The sequence below is a fragment of the Mytilus trossulus genome, chromosome 14 (assembly GCF_036588685.1).
Source record: "Mytilus trossulus isolate FHL-02 chromosome 14, PNRI_Mtr1.1.1.hap1, whole genome shotgun sequence".
Taxonomy (NCBI): Eukaryota; Metazoa; Mollusca; class Bivalvia; order Mytilida; family Mytilidae; genus Mytilus; species Mytilus trossulus.
This window is the reverse complement of record NC_086386.1, coordinates 27,794,736-27,811,660: the sequence shown is the minus strand read 5'-3', so window position 1 is coordinate 27,811,660 and position 16,925 is coordinate 27,794,736. Positions and strand designations below refer to the sequence as shown.

The 16,925-nt window shown below is 32.6% G+C and overlaps 1 protein-coding gene across 4 annotated transcripts in view; it reads left to right on the top strand.

Moving 5' to 3' along the window:
• The window catches only part of LOC134697088 (sodium- and chloride-dependent glycine transporter 2-like), a 32,867-nt gene extending 28,380 nt beyond the window's left edge, over positions 1 to 4,487 (top strand). For 3 of the 4 annotated variants that reach the window (XM_063559122.1, XM_063559124.1, XM_063559123.1), the window contains exons 10-14: positions 669 to 800; positions 1,243 to 1,342; positions 2,561 to 2,661; positions 3,635 to 3,802; positions 4,191 to 4,486. In XM_063559122.1, coding sequence (XP_063415192.1) covers positions 669 to 800; positions 1,243 to 1,342; positions 2,561 to 2,661; positions 3,635 to 3,802; positions 4,191 to 4,358 — 669 coding nt within the window. In that variant the 3' untranslated portion in view covers positions 4,359 to 4,486. Of the gene's footprint in view, positions 1 to 668; positions 801 to 1,242; positions 1,343 to 2,560; positions 2,662 to 3,634; positions 3,803 to 4,190 lie in introns of all 4 variants that reach the window. The other variant, XM_063559121.1, reaches the window with a different exon arrangement.
• The last annotated feature ends 12,438 nt before the right edge of the window (positions 4,488 to 16,925 follow it).

The window sequence follows — 16,925 nt, the reverse complement described above, 5'->3', positions numbered from 1 at the left end:
TGATTGCCAATGAGACAACTCTCTACACGATACCAAAATGACACCGAAATTAACAACTATGGATTACCGTAAAACCTTCAACAATGAGCAACGCCCATACCGTTCATTTCTTGAAAAGTTTGCTATTCCAGTAAAAAAGACATATATTACATTTATTTGTACTTATACTAAATACTTTGTTTGTCATATCCCCTTTTTAATTCAATTTTGCATTGTCAGTAAACTTAATGATATCTTTTTTGTATTTCATTCAGCTTGTCAAAGAAATGTTTTAATTTTGAGATAGTGTTATGGGATTGACGAAAGAGAGTTTAATGATTATAGCTGCATCAGTATTTTGATCCACAATGCTTTTTGTTTAATCTTTTTTATGCCTTACTTAGGAGCATTTTGTTTTTCGGTTTGTGAATCTGTTTAATTGTCCGTACGTCCGTCTGTCCCGATTTAGGTTTAGGTTTTTGTCATGGTAGGCGTAGATGAAGTTGAAGCCCAATCAATTTGTAACTTAGTACACATGTTCCCTATGATATTATCTTTCTAATTTTAATGCCAAATAATATCATTGATCCAGATGTAGGCTGTGTTCTGATTGTCAAAGAATTACAAATTTGGTTTTTAAATTCAAAATGTTTTGTGAAAATGTTGTTTACTTTTCTTGTCTATTACAGTTTGGAACAATTGAAACAATGCACAGTGCATTAGTAGACGAATATCCAAAGTTATTGCGAAACAGGAAAACTCTTTTTATGAGTGCTATATGTTGTGTTGGATTCCTATCAGGCATACCGTATGTAATGAATGTAAGTATTTATAATGAAAAACAACAAGACATAAGTAATTTATTTTAATATATGACAAAATATGTTTACTTTCCGTAAAATATCCATGGGGTAAAAATTAACTGACACGCCACGGCAAATAAAAAAGACCCTGTGTACACCACATTAAAAACTATAGACTGAGCAAGATGAACCCAAACAAAAACCGGTGACGATCTCGGTGGTCAGCAAGGGTAAACAGATCATGCTTGATCTACAAAACCCGTCGTGTTGTACTCAATTCTTAAAACTTGCGGGAAACTTGGTTAGATTTTACCAACCAGAAGATATTTCATCTCTTGACATTGATTTGTACTTAATTTGAGTAGCTTTTAATCCACACATTACTACTTTTACTGTAGGACAGAATTCCAAGAAACGTTTTTTTTTTGGTACAGAAGTTTTCTATATTTGTATATTCTAGGGAGGAATTTATATTTTACAAACTGTAGATTGGTACGTTGGATTGATTACTCCGATGATAGCTGCAATAATGGAATGCATGTTGATTGGATGGATATATGGTAGAATTATTTAACATAATATCTTAGTTCTAGTATGATATATTTTTGAATATTTTTTTTATTACGGCTGACGTTTTATCTGTATATACAAAATATGTTTTTTTAAAATGACAAGTTTCAGTCAGTTTGAAAGCTTTTCCTATATTTTGTTGACATTTTGTCTTGTCAATAACGCAGCAATATGAAAGGTATATAAAATTAAGAATGGAAATAGGGAATGTGTAAACGCGACAACAATCCGACCATAGAACAGACAACAGCCGTAAACAGTGTTACTTTAAAACATTGAATACATTATTGAACAGTATGAACATAGTCTTCTCAATGAAACAAGTTAACTTACAATTAATTTTATACTTCATTGTGCATTGAATGTGTAGTATGTGTTGTAAGAAAATATACAATACAAAGGTACATATGTTGAGGAAATATACAACAATAGAAAAGTACATATGTTGAGGAATATACATTAATACAAAGGTACATATATTGAGGAAATATACATTAATACAAAGGTACATATGTTGAGGAAATATACATTAATACAAAGGTACATATGTTGAGGAAATATACATTAATACAAAGGTACATATATTGAGGAAATATACATTAATACAAAGGTACATATGTTGAGGAAATATACATTAATACAAAGGTACATATGTTGAGGAAATATACATTAATACAAAGGTACATATGTTGTGGAAATATACAACAATACAAAGGTAGACATGTTGAAGAAATATACAATAATACAAAAGAACATATTTTGAGGAAATATACAACAATACAAAGGTATATATGTTGAGGAAATATATTATAATACAAAGGTACATATGTTGAGGACATGTACAATAATACAAAGGTACATATGTTGAGGAGATATAAAAAAAATACAAAGGTACATATGTTGTGGAAATATACAATAATACAAAGGTACATATGTTGAAGAAATATGCAATAATACAAAGGTACATATGTTGAGGAAGATATGCAACAATACGAAGGTACATATGTTGAGGAAAAATACAACACTACAAAGGTACATATGTTGAGGAAATATACAACAATACAAAGGTACATATGTTGAGGAAATATACTATAATACAAAGGTACACATGTTGAGGAAATCAAAAACAAATATGCCATTATATGTGAAAACCATTGCATAAGTTTACATAATGTGTAACAAGTGTTACTGGAACTATATTTTTTTAGGTACTGACCAATTTTATGATGATCTAGAAATGATGACAGGTAGAAGACCATCTCCGTTATGGGGTATATTTTGGAAATTTATAACACCAACATCAGTAGTGGTAGGTTTACTTCTTTTAAATGACGTCTCCGTCTTAAATGTTTTTAAAATATTTTAATGAATTAATAATAATTTACATTGTCAAGATTATAAAAGGCTTTTGTTTAGGTCATATTCGCTATCGATGTTTATCATTCATTAGTGCGTGTTAAAAGGTATGTGAATAAACTCACCATAGATACCAGGACTAAATTTTATAAATACGTCAGACGCGCGTTTCGTCTACAAAAGACTAATCAGTGACGCTCGAATCAAAAAAAGTTAAAAAGGATTAAGTACGCATTTGAAAAGCATTGAGGACCAAAATTCCTAAAAGTTTTGCCAAATACAGCTAAGGTAATCTATGTCTGAGGTCGAAAAGCCTTAGTATTTCAAAAAATTCAAAATTTTGTAAACAGTTAATTTATAAATATAACAATATTAGTGATAATTAATGTCACTGCTGACTACTGGGCTTGTGATACCCTCGGTGCAACTCGTTTGATTGAAAGAAGATATTAGTTGAGTAACGATAGAACGTCATGCTCTACAAACAAAATCGGTATATTCAAGCTCTCCTCACCTTGAGGCCACAATTTAACATACGTTAATTGAAGATAATCGCGGTTTGCCTTCAGCGAAGACTAACCTTGTATTGAAGAAAGGAAACAGGCCGGCATTTTCTCAGTCAATTTAGTACTGTTACAAGCGTTAACACTTGCTAATCGTATTCTAAAGGAGAGGCTACAGAAACACGAATTCAAACTCATAAGTTTAAATTAAATTGACAATTCCATGGCAACATAAGAAAAAGACCTATAGACAAATAACATTTAAAAAAACGCAACATAAAATATAAACATGTTATGTAAAATCATCAAATGTTTCAAATATTTCGGATATTGAGAAAAAACCATTGGCGTTTTGCCAGTTAAATATAAAGTTATCCTTTTAAACTCCGGATACGTTTTGATTCAACAGTGCTTTTATTTTAGTTGATGGTGGTTTTTAATTTGATTCAATTCACGCCAGTTTCATATGGCACGTACAAGTATCCAAATTGGGCAGTGGTTGTAGGCTGGATGATTGGCTTTGCCTCAGTTATACCAATACCTTTATATATCATCAAAGACTTGTGGGCTGCTGAAGGATCACTCTTTCAAGTTTGTATATTAAACTATTCTTTTATTTTGTTTATTTAATGCAAACTACATAATGGTTTATTAATTAGTAAAGTGTTAAACAGTGGATTAATTATAAGTATCGTTAATTTTTATAGAAGAAATCATTAAAAAAAAGTTCCCTTAAAACACTTAATAAAATGCCTGTACTAAGCTAGGAATATGACAATTGTTATCAATTCGTTTGGTATGTTTGAGCTTTTGATTTTCACATTTGATAAGGGACTATTCGGTTTGAATTTTCCTTGGAATTCAGTATTTTTGTAATTTTACTTTTGAAAGAGAAATTTTTTTACTGTCATAAAATACTACTTACAGCATTTTGCATCAAATTGTAACTATCAAATAATAATACTATCCTATTTTTCAGAGAATTAAAACTCGGCTGACGGCAGGATCGGACTACGGACCTGCCCTAGAAGTAAATTGTATCAAACAAGCTGAACTTCTACATCTTACAACATCTGAACGTTTGGAAAATTCGTCTAATCAGCCGGATGTGTTTGACGAAAAACAAAATATGATTCAAACTGTATAAACTAAAGTAATCATGTGCATTTAGCGCTTATACAAAAAGATACATATAAAATATAATAAGTTTCATTTAAAATGTTTTTTCTATCGATAATTTATTGCACAAAATAAAGAAATTCATATAAAAGGAGATAACCGGTGTTGAAATTTCGTAAATCGATTAGGAAGACGAATAGAAACTGTGGGAATCGCAAGAACTCCAAGAGAATCAGCGAGACCAAGTGCGTCGACTGGTTAAGTGCTTGGTTATGCATTCACACTACGACAGTATAAATGTCGCAATCAGGAATAGATCGAATCAGACCATTTTACTTGTATCTTAAGATCTAAGACAACAACAACATGTCAATACTGATTTGGAACATCAACAAATCGTATCGGTCCACAAATCTGTAATGGCACCCGTGAACCGTACGTAGTGTTATTTCGCGGAAGGATAAGCAGGTCTTGCTCCACATGTTCCAACCGTCGTGTTGCTAATGTAAGTACTAACCCAATGATAAGTATATAATTATGTTGGTCACATTCGGAGAAAAGGGGTGGGATTATATTTATAACGGTCAATTAATTCGAGATAGAGTCGCATAAAATTAACGACGAAATGATATCAAGAAATCATACTGAGAAATACAAGCCCTTGAATATCGTATCAACTGAGATAAATATATATATATATATATTTAAATATACTTTTTCACTCTTTTGGTCTTTTGGAAAATGTTGTTTGTGCTGTTTTTAGACCCTTCTACAACGAAATTTGTTTGACATGCACACGTATAAAAATTGCGGTTTTTATCCAACGCAGTCATAGGTTTGAACGTAGTTTTCAATTTAGACTCGTTTATATTTTTTGTTTGGGCATGTATCATATTTTCCCTCCGGTTTATATGATCCGTTCATCCTATATATTGACTCTTAAAATTCAAGAGTTAATCTAAAAATGAGGGTACTTCTCTAAAAATGAGGGTGCTTTTTATATGGCCTTCCAAATACCGTTTCGATCCCTAACATCACTGAAGAGACTATATTGTCGAAATCCGGATATGGTGTACTAAAGAAATAATGACACCGAATGTTTGTGGCACAACATCCTGTCCACAAGTTAACAATTTTTTTTTTCTGTGACGTATTAAATTTATAATAAGATCCATTTTGTTACAACCTGTGATCAATTTTATTTGGCAATCGCCAATGGCAGTCAGCAGGGTTAAAGAACATCAGTTGTTCGACCTGTTAGTCAAATGCGTTTTGTTTAAATATACTTTTTCACTCTTTTGGTCTTGTGGAAAATGTTGTTTGTGCTGTTTTTAGACCCTTCTACAACGAAATTTGTTTGACATGCACACGTATAAAAATTGCGGTTTTTGGAAAATGACGCAGTCATTGTTCCATAACTGCCGACCTGAACTTCATTACATTGCTCTGCCTACCGCGCTTGGTTTCGTATTTCTTATTTTCCAAACAAACTGGAATCTGCTTGTGTTATCATTATGCATCATTGTGTAGTATTAAACCAGCCAGGACCCAGTTTACACTGGTTTTTGCTTGTATTCCACTACACTCGAACAAAGTGTTGTAGTTTGACGGGAACCAGTTTTAGAATTTGTAAACTACAAAACGTAATCGGTTATTGTTCATTCCGTTTTGGTGTTTCATACCGACTTATATGGTTTGAATAAGCTTAAGACCATTCAAACATTAATGTGATAGGTATATTAAAGATTGTTTTACAAAAGGATTGAACTGTTTTACTTTCAAAGTCGTACTATAGGGATATCTGTCATATACGGATTTCCACTCTCACCGGTTAATTTCTTCTTTTACACGTGCTTTGGAAACTTCCTGTTTAATCGCAAGTTTTAAAATTGTTTTTGAGTGAATTAAACTTATTTTAACAATCATGGAGCGTTCCAGAATCATTTTAAAGCAGTTTCTTCTTCTCTTTGATGATGGAAAATAGGTTTTCTCAAGAAAATAGCGCAAACGATCGCAGAGGAATTGAAACGTACAAGTCAAGTCGGCACCTGGTTAAATTGGCATCTAGTCAAATCGGCACCTATTCGACGTCAATTCGGCATCCAATAATATTTGATATAATATTTTCTATTCAATTAATTAATTACTGTTACCAAGTACATAGTGAATATGTTGTTGTGTATTTTGGTAAACCACGAAACGAAAGTGAATATGTAGTGTATAAAGGTAAACAACGAAGCCCTTACCAAAGCTGTTGTTTTAACAATTAGACAATTTGTGTAATTGTAAAAACAAGTCAATTATTAAAATAAAATGGAAAACTATGAGTCCCTTTCAATAAATCAAACTTTCATGCCAAATAATTAGCAAATTTAAGGTGTTTGTTTTTCAGTAAAGTTTAAACAGCATTAAACCAACAATCCTGTAAAATGCTCAACTGGTTAAAATAATGCAGAAAAATACACAATATCTCATGTATTAGTCCAAATAATTATGACGTCTGGCAAGGCTATTTTATTATTTTTCTGGGACGGTTCCTACGACGTTCAGGTGCCAATTTAACTAGGTGCCAGTTTGACTAGAATTCTTTGACAAATGTTTGAAACTATCTGAGTTTCATTAGACCTTTGATAGCAGTAACAAAAAGATTATTTACTTAATATTTTGTGGGAGAAGGGGGTTCAGACTGTGGGGCATCAGGTCTGTTTGTGCCCAATACATTTTCGCACCCTACACGTTCGCACATTCACACTCTACTCATTCACGCCCAATTTTAATTCAAATTCAAGTTGAATAATTGGAAAATTATGGTTGTTGTTTTAAATTGCTTTGGTGTAAATACTGAATGTATTTATAGCTTGGTATGAGTAAAACATTGAAGATTTTAAAGGAAAAAACACAAAAGATAATTGTTTTTAACAGCTTGGTCCCATTGATCTGAAACAACGAAACAATAAAACATAGAAACCAAAATATAGCAATCCACTAATATAACCAAAACATGATAAAATTTATTCAACACGCAGAAATAAACATAGTCAGAATCTCACTTCATTTTGAAACAAGTCAATGAAACAAGTTATAGCAATACTCTAACCAAAACATGATTAAGAGTTATTCAACACAAAATAAAACGTTGACAAAATACCACTTTATTTAGAAAGGATTATTATTATTTTTAGCAATACCTTATCCAAAACATAATTAAGATTTATTCAACACAAAAAAAAAAATTGCTGTCTCACTTTATTTTGAGACAATGACAACAATTATACTTATAAGAAAACACTTGCTTACATAGTTATTAAACACAAAACCAATTAAGATTGGGTGCGAACATGTAGGGTGTGAAAGTGAAAGGGGTGAAAATGAGTGAGCGAAAACGTGAATGGAAGCGAACGGACTCAGATTCAGACTATGTACCAGTGAGAAATATACAAGCCTTTCTACGGTATTTATTTGTACAATTCAGCTAGTCTTGACTTATTCATTTGTCTTAAAAAACCAGCCAGTTGTCACCTTCACTTCACACACATATACGAATATCAATTATATGCTTACGATACATGTTGCATTGTTAAACTAATTACGGTATGTGAAAATCAAGACTTGCATAAAAACTATCCCAATGTTAGAGACAGTGGCGTCATTTTTCTTCAGAGCTTTCAGCTCTTTGATTATCCAACGCAGTCATAGGTTTGAACGTAGTTTTCAATTTAGACTCGTTTATATTTTTTTGTTTGGGCATGTATCATATTTTCCCTCCGGTTTATATGATCCGTTCATCCTATATATTGACTCTTAAAATTCAAGAGTTAATCTAAAAATGAGGGTGCTTTTTATATTGCCTTCCAAATACCGTTTCGATCCCTAACATCACTGATGAGACATTTATTGTCGAAATCCGGATATGGTGTATTAAGAAATATTGACACCGAATGTTTGTGGCACAACATCCTGTCCACAAGTTAACAATTTTTTTTTTCTGTGACGTATTAAATTTATAATAAGATCCATTTTGTTACAACCTGTGATCAATTTTATTTGGCAATCGCCAATGGCAGTCAGCAGGGTTAAAGAACATCAGTTGTTCGACCTGTTAGTCAAATGCGTTTTGTTTAAATATACTTTTTCACTCTTTTGGTCTTTTGGAAAATGTTGTTTGTGCTGTTTTTAGACCCTTCTACAACGAAACTTGTTTGACATGCACATGTATAAAAATTGCGGTTTTTATCCAACGCAGTCATAGGTTTGAACGTAGTTTTCAATTTAGACTCGTTTATATTTTTTGTTTGGGCATGTATCATATTTTCCCTCCGGTTTATATGATCCGTTCATCCTATATATTGACTCTTAAAATTCAAGAGTTAATCTAAAAATGAGGGTACTTTCTCTAAAAATGAGGGTGCTTTTTATATGGCCTTCCAAATACCGTTTCGATCCCTAACATCACTGAAGAGACATTTATTGTCGAAATCCGGATATGGTGTACTAAAGAAATATTGACACCGAATGTTTGTGGCACAACATCCTGTCCACAAGTTAACAATTTTTTTTCTGTGACGTATTAAATTTATAATAAGATCCATTTTGTTACAACCTGTGATCAATTTTATTTGGCAATCGCCAATGGCAGTCAGCAGGGTTAAAGAACATCAGTTGTTCGACCTGTTAGTCAAATGCGTTTTGTTTAAATATACTTTTTCACTCTTTTGGTCTTTTGGAAAATGTTGTTTGTGCTGTTTTTAGACCCTTCTACAACGAAATTTGTTTGACATGCACACGTATAAAAATTGCGGTTTTTATCCAACGCAGTCATAGGTTTGAACGTAGTTTTCAATTTAGACTCGTTTATATTTTTTGTTTGGGCATGAATCATATTTTCCCTCCGGTTTATATGATCCGTTCATCCTACATATTGACTCTTAAAATTCAAGAGTTAATCTAAAAATGAGGGTACTTTCTCTAAAAATGAGGGTGCTTTTTATATGGCCTTCCAAATACCGTTTCGATCCCTAACATCACTGAAGAGACTATATTGTCGAAATCCGGATATGGTGTACTAAAGAAATATTGACACCGAATGTTTGTGGCACAACATCCTGTCCACAAGTTAACAATTTTTTTTTTCTGTGACGTATTAAATTTATAATAAGATCCATTTTGTTACAACCTGTGATCAATTTTATTTGGCAATCGCCAATGGCAGTCAGCAGGGTTAAAGAACATCAGTTGTTCGACTTGTTAGTCAAATGCGTTTTGTTTAAATATACTTTTTCACGCTTTTGGTCTTTTGGAAAATGTTGTTTGTGCTGTTTTTATACCTTTCTACAACGAAATTTGTTTGACATGCACACGAATAAAAATTGCGGTTTTTATCCAACGCAGTCATAGGTTTGAACGTAGTTTTCAATTTAGACTCGTTTATATTTTTTGTTTGGGCATGTATCATATTTTCCCTCCGGTTTATATGATCCGTTCATCCTACATATTGACTCTTAAAATTCAAGAGTTAATCTAAAAATGAGGGTACTTTCTCTAAAAATGAGGGTGCTTTTTATATGGCCTTCCAAATACCGTTTCGATCCCTAACATCACTGAAGAGACATTTATTGTCGAAATCCGGATATGGTGTACTAAAGAAATATTGACACCGAATGTTTGTGGCACAACATCCTGTCCACAAGTTAACAATTTTTTTTTTTCTGTGACGTATTAAATTTATAATAAGATCCATTTTGTTACAACCTGTGATCAATTTTATTTGGCAATCGCCAATGGCAGTCAGCAGGGTTAAAGAACATCAGTTGTTCGACCTGTTAGTCAAATGCGTTTTGTTTAAATATACTTTTTCACTCTTTTGGTCTTTTGGAAAATGTTGTTTGTGCTGTTTTTAGACCCTTCTACAACGAAACTTGTTTGACATGCACATGTATAAAAATTGCGGTTTTTATCCAACGCAGTCATAGGTTTGAACGTAGTTTTCAATTTAGACTCGTTTATATTTTTTGTTTGGGCATGTATCATATTTTCCCTCCGGTTTATATGATCCGTTCATCCTATATATTGACTCTTAAAATTCAAGAGTTAATCTAAAAATGAGGGTACTTTCTCTAAAAATGAGGGTGCTTTTTATATGGCCTTCCAAATACCGTTTCGATCCCTAACATCACTGAAGAGACATTTATTGTCGAAATCCGGATATGGTGTACTAAAGAAATATTGACACCGAATGTTTGTGGCACAACATCCTGTCCACAAGTTAACAATTTTTTTTTCTGTGACGTATTAAATTTATAATAAGATCCATTTTGTTACAACCTGTGATCAATTTTATTTGGCAATCGCCAATGGCAGTCAGCAGGGTTAAAGAACATCAGTTGTTCGACCTGTTAGTCAAATGCGTTTTGTTTAAATATACTTTTTCACTCTTTTGGTCTTTTGGAAAATGTTGTTTGTGCTGTTTTTAGACCCTTCTACAACGAAATTTGTTTGACATGCACACGTATAAAAATTGCGGTTTTTATCCAACGCAGTCATAGGTTTGAACGTAGTTTTCAATTTAGACTCGTATATATATATATATACAACTCGTCTAAACATCAACCCAACAATGTTAGATCTGTAAATTTGCTTTCGCAAATTTTTGGTTCTTCCCTCGCCGGGATTCGAACCCATGCTACTGTGATATCGTGACACCAAATCGCCTGCACTGCAGCCGTCCCGCTAGACCACACGACCACCTGGGCTCTCAAAAAAAAGAGCTTTCGGTGGCCATATGTTACCTTTCCACGTCAGTTTTAATCTAGCGGCGTACTACAGTACATGATATATAAGGCATGAAGATGTTATTGTTACAGATCAGCTAAATTATCTATAGTAAAGGATCCTACAAATTAATGTAAGATACAGTCACAGAAAATAATTATATTCATAAGTACGTCTGAGTCAGTGACAACCCTACAACAGATGTATCCATCGGATCGCCATCAATGATGGTGATACATGGCTGTGTACATAATGTATATACAACTCGTCTAAACATCAACCCAACAATGTTAGATCTGTAAATTTGCTTTCGCAAATTTTTGGTTCTTCCCTCGCCGGGATTCGAACCCATGCTACTGTGATATCGTGACACCAAATCGCCTGCACTGCAGCCGTCCCGCTAGACCACACGATATATATATACAAGCCTAAATTGAATTCAACGTTTAAACCTATGATTGCGTTGAATGAAAACCGCAATCTGTAAACATGTGCATGTTAAACAAATATCGTTGCAGAGGAGTCTAAATACAGCACAAACAACATTTTCCAAAAAACCAAAAGAGTGAAAAAGTATATTTTAATCAAACGCTTTTGAATAGCAGGTCAAACACTTGATGTTCTTAAACTCTGCTGAGTACATTGACGATTGCCAAATACATTGATCACAAGATGTAACAAAATGGATCTTTAATCGATTTAATACCAAACAGAAACAATAAACTTGCGGCAAAGATGGTAAACCACAAACATCTATATACATTAACAAGTCTAAAAGGATACAACATCACCATAACATAACAATAAAATGAACAAATGTTAGATATTTCAGGAAACAGATATCCATCATCAGTATGATCACGATGTAAAATTAATCAGGTCAATCTATTATAATTATTAAACTATCACAATCTTGAAATCTATACAAAAATAACCACCCTAGTCAAAGCGCTGGTACAATTTTAAAATTTCCAAACTCGACGAAAAGATGTGCCAAAATAAAAATAGCAATTTGCAATATGAACTGGCAGAACTAACAATTCCAAAGGTGACGACAGTTGAGATGTTACAACAACTGCGTGGAAAACAGTCCCAATAAGATTTGTTTTCTAGAGAATAGAATGACCCAAATAAGCTTTCATACGATACATACTGATAGTGACGATATCAGAATATTGGAATATGAAATTACTTAGTCAAGAGACCAAATGGTTTAAGAACATGCATGTTTATAAGTCACGTTTTTCAACAAAATTTGTAATGTTCATCTAATTCACAACAATAACCTCCCCGGTAGATATAATCCAAACTACTTCCCTACAGCAAAATTTCAGATTTATTCAATCGGCAATTGGTAGGAACTCGCAATCGAACATGCGTGCTGCAATGCATTCCATCGAAAGCTCTTATCTTGGGTAAAAGTTTGAACGCTGGTAGAGTCAGTGTTAAGATATATCATGGTCACAACAATATATACGTTTTTGTACATGTATATATAGAGAGAGAGAATAAAAAAGGAACAACCCAATACCACCAGGTCAATCCAAGGGTGTTTGTTCGGTCGTTTGTTGATGTGGTTCATAGGTGTTTCTCGTTTCTCGTTTTTTATTTACAAGATTAGAACGTTGGTTTTCCTTTTTGAATTGTTTTACGCGAGTCATTTTGGGAGCATTGTACATATATACCTTGCTGTTCGCTGTATTATGATCTTTAATCTTTAAGTTTTGTATACTAGTACATTTGAACTCGGAGGGAAAATTGTGTCTTATTGGCACTCATACCACTGATTGATTATTTTTTTTTTAAGATACACTCTAAATGGTATAATTGTATGGCACTGATTTTTCAAAACGCCTGCGCCTTGTCTTCAAACTTAAAAACTTTGAAATTGGTATTTACTGCTTTTCCGCTAAGCACGAACATATATTCGTTCAGAATTCAATTTTTTGTGTTCGAGTAGGGTTACTCGCTTTTCAACAATTGTTTAGACTTATTTTGTAAACTAGCAACTTGAATAAAACAACATAACGAGTCGGTGTAGTTCAAAGCTTGGTAAATATTCAAAGGAGTAGGTCCGGTAAGACCCCTTTTTGGCCCCAAAATATAGCAGTTTTACAAAATAAATAAAATTTAAATTTTTAGTTATGTATTGGAAAGTTAAATGCTGCTGATACACTAATATGGGTTGTTTTTAACAATACAATGCACATATATCGGGTACTAGCATCATTACATTGTAAGTAATGCTAAATTACCAAAATCTTCACAAGTTTAGCATTTTAGTTAAATTTTAGACGGTTGCCGTCTTAAATGAAAGTGGCCGCATTTGTGTTCAGACTTAATTCTGAAATGTAAGTTGTATTTGATGATAATATCTAACATGTTTAAATTTAAAAAAAAAAAGTTAAGGATGATAAATACCAACTGAAAAGTGACATTTTTTGCATTTGTTATAGATTTGTCATATTTAAGCTCGAGTCGGGGCGTTTGAATGAGTAACTCAGTTGATATCTTTCACATAAACGAAATAGACACTTTCAAAATCTTTCGTCAGATGAACCTGAAATTTAAGGCCAAAATCGGCCCTTACCGGACCTACTCCTTTCATATACCATCTTCTCATTGTTGATTGGTTTCCTGTTGCTTGGTCTTTAGTTTTCTATTTTGTGTCTTCTGAACTTTTATTTGGCTGTTTGTCTTTTTTTTTAGCCATGGTGTTGTCAGTTTAGTGTAAACAATATTTATTCAGAAACAGATAAATAAATGCAAACATAAATACAATACAATGGATTGGAAAACAAGTGACAGGTCACTTATATAAATTCCTCTCCTTTTAAATGGCAAAATCAATTACAATGGACAGAAAATGTACAATTATATGATATAATATCATAGAAAAAGAAATCAAATGTAATGGAAATTAAAATATAATGCAAATAGTATTTTTAATATTAGATGGCATGTTGTTGTGCCAACAAGAATAATTATGAATCTTTTAGTTTTCACTATATAGTCTTGGAAAATAAGAAAGTTGTTTTTATTGTCTATATCGGCAATGTTCGGATCACTATATAGTAAGATATCTATGTTAAGTGTACCAACTAGGTTAACAAAAAGGGCTTCACGAATTCGATGATAATTGGATCAGTTTAGAAGGAAGTGTTCTGAGGTTTCTATCTGTTTACATTTTTCCTATTTTTTCTAATACAAGTGATCTCTAACACTACTGCTCTCGGTACGGACTCGGGCATGATACATCTGGCCTAGTTTACTACATAATAATAATTGGGTATAGAATGATTTATCTTAAGAAATGCTTTTAGTGGAGCGATAGAACCATCACTTTTTGTTTTATCTGGGGAGGCTATTCCATAGTTGAACTGTTAATGGAAGGAAACCTATCATATAATAAGTAGTTCGACGGGGAACAGATGGAAATTATTTGCAGAATGTGTTCTATACTGACGAATGTTTCTAAACTGATTGTGAAGGATATCATTCAGATAGCATGTAGTCTTTCCATTCACCATATTATGAAAAAGTAAAATTTTATGCTTATCTTTACGCTGTTGAAGAGTCTCGCATCCGCATTCTGCCAAAAGTAAGCGTAGACTAGCGAGTTTTGTTGCACCAGTAACGATGCGTGCAGCATCGTAATTCACATGTTCAAGTTTAGCTTTTAAGTATTCGGGACAGTTATCCCAAACAACATCAACATATTGAAGTAATGGGCGAACACAGCTTAAATACATATTTTCAAGAGATCTTCTGTCAAGCCTAAATTTTAGGCGACGCAGCAAGTTTAGTCGAGGTAACGTCTTTGAAATATTTTTTTCGATGTGATGATTCCATGTCCCATCACTCGAGAAAGTTAATCCTAAGTGCTTATAAGTTTGAACTCTTTTTACAATGACGCTATTCATATCCTAAGGGGGATGATAATCTGGTTCGCTTTTGCGTGAGAATACGATGGATTCTGTCTTAGACGGGTTAAAATTAAAAAAAAAGAAATCGACGAAACCAGTGGATTATCTACAACAGCATAAATACATGTATCGTCCGCAAATAGTTTAATCTTACAGCCAACTTCGTTAATAATGTCATTAATATAAATAAGGAACAACAAGGGTCCGAGAATGGAACCCTGGGGGAACTCCAGCATTTACATCAGCCCAGAAAGATTAACTCCGTTTATGACAACCCTTTGTTTTCTGTTCGACAAGTAATCTTAAAGCAACAGGAGAAGGTCACCAACAATCCCCGTCATTTGCAACTTATAGAGCAATCCCTTATGCCATACACGGTCGAAGGCTTCACTTATATAGAAAAATATGATCCTGATATCTTTGCCTTCGTCTAATGCTTTGCTAAGAACGTAACAAATGTATAAAAGCTGATTTCTGATCGAATTATTAGGCATGACACCAGACTGGTGCTCGGTAATCAAAACTCGTATGAAGTTGAATACGTGCTTATATACATTTTTTGATCAATCTCCAATGTCCTATTATTGATTTGTTCAAGATTGTTTTATTCTGACTAATGGAATAATTAATAAGACTACCATGTTTTTGTGTACTGTTTTATATAACATAATTTTTTTTAGATTTATCGTTCATCCAATAAAAAAGTTCCTTACATATTTCTTAAAAATTTCGTATTACTATATTAGGTACATGTACAATTCAAAATTAAAATCTATGAACGTTTACTCGGTGGTAATAATTCTTCACAGATTATATTTATTATCTAAATTTAGAAATGATATATAATTTGGTTAAACAATTTAAATTTGGTATACTATATGATCTGTGTGGGATATTCAAGAGTGATTCATGGACCCATTGTGTCACCAAACATGTTTAAACGGACACGCATTCATAATGTTCATTACTCAGTTTCAAATTAACAGGCTTTTCATTAAACTAGGATATATTGATAGGAGCTTATTAAAGGAACCACATGAGGAAAATAAATATAGGTCAACGTGCTTGTTTTCGAGATATTAACAATAATTGATGGAAATTTTGGCGTGAAAATATTCTCTATTGATTTTATTCTTCTACATACTGCAAACTTATCCAGTTGTTATCTGTCAGAAATATTTAAGAATTGAATAACTTAGGTATATTTTTTTAAATCAGCAGAAAATTGTTAGAACTATTATATTTTTAGATTTTAATTGCATTATAAATTATATTTGTTTTCGCTATATTTTAGTATTATATTATTCTCCAGTCGTATTTCGTATTTTGTATTATGTATAATATTTTTTTTCAGACACACCTCTATATTTATATATATTCATATCAACTGCTTCTGCTTATTATCGCATGCATTGCTGAAACGTTATCGGATGACATTTCGACGTCATTCAAAATTCCAGAAAATATACCTCTCTGGTACGTTTCTTTGTGTAAAACATAACAAAGTTGGATACAAAAAAATAATTCTTGAATCTTGAAAATATATTATTAAAAAATGCAAATCAAATATTACAACAAAAAGCATTTTTTCTAAGTTTTAAAAATAGTTTTGGTCTGTATGTCTTCTGTTGAAGTCTATGATAAAAAGAACATAACATATCATTTTTCAAATCAGACACCTTATCACCCAATGGTCAAAACATTCCCTCGTCAGATCTCGGGCTGATATCATGACCTACATGTAGGTCTGATAAGGGGTCTGATATGACAAATGCCATGTTATAATCTATATATATTATATATCTCTTGTAAAAATTTAAATGTTAACTTAGCGGTTCCGTATTGACTCATTGACATAGTTCAAATACAGTAGGAGTTATTTATAATCCTATATTGATTAG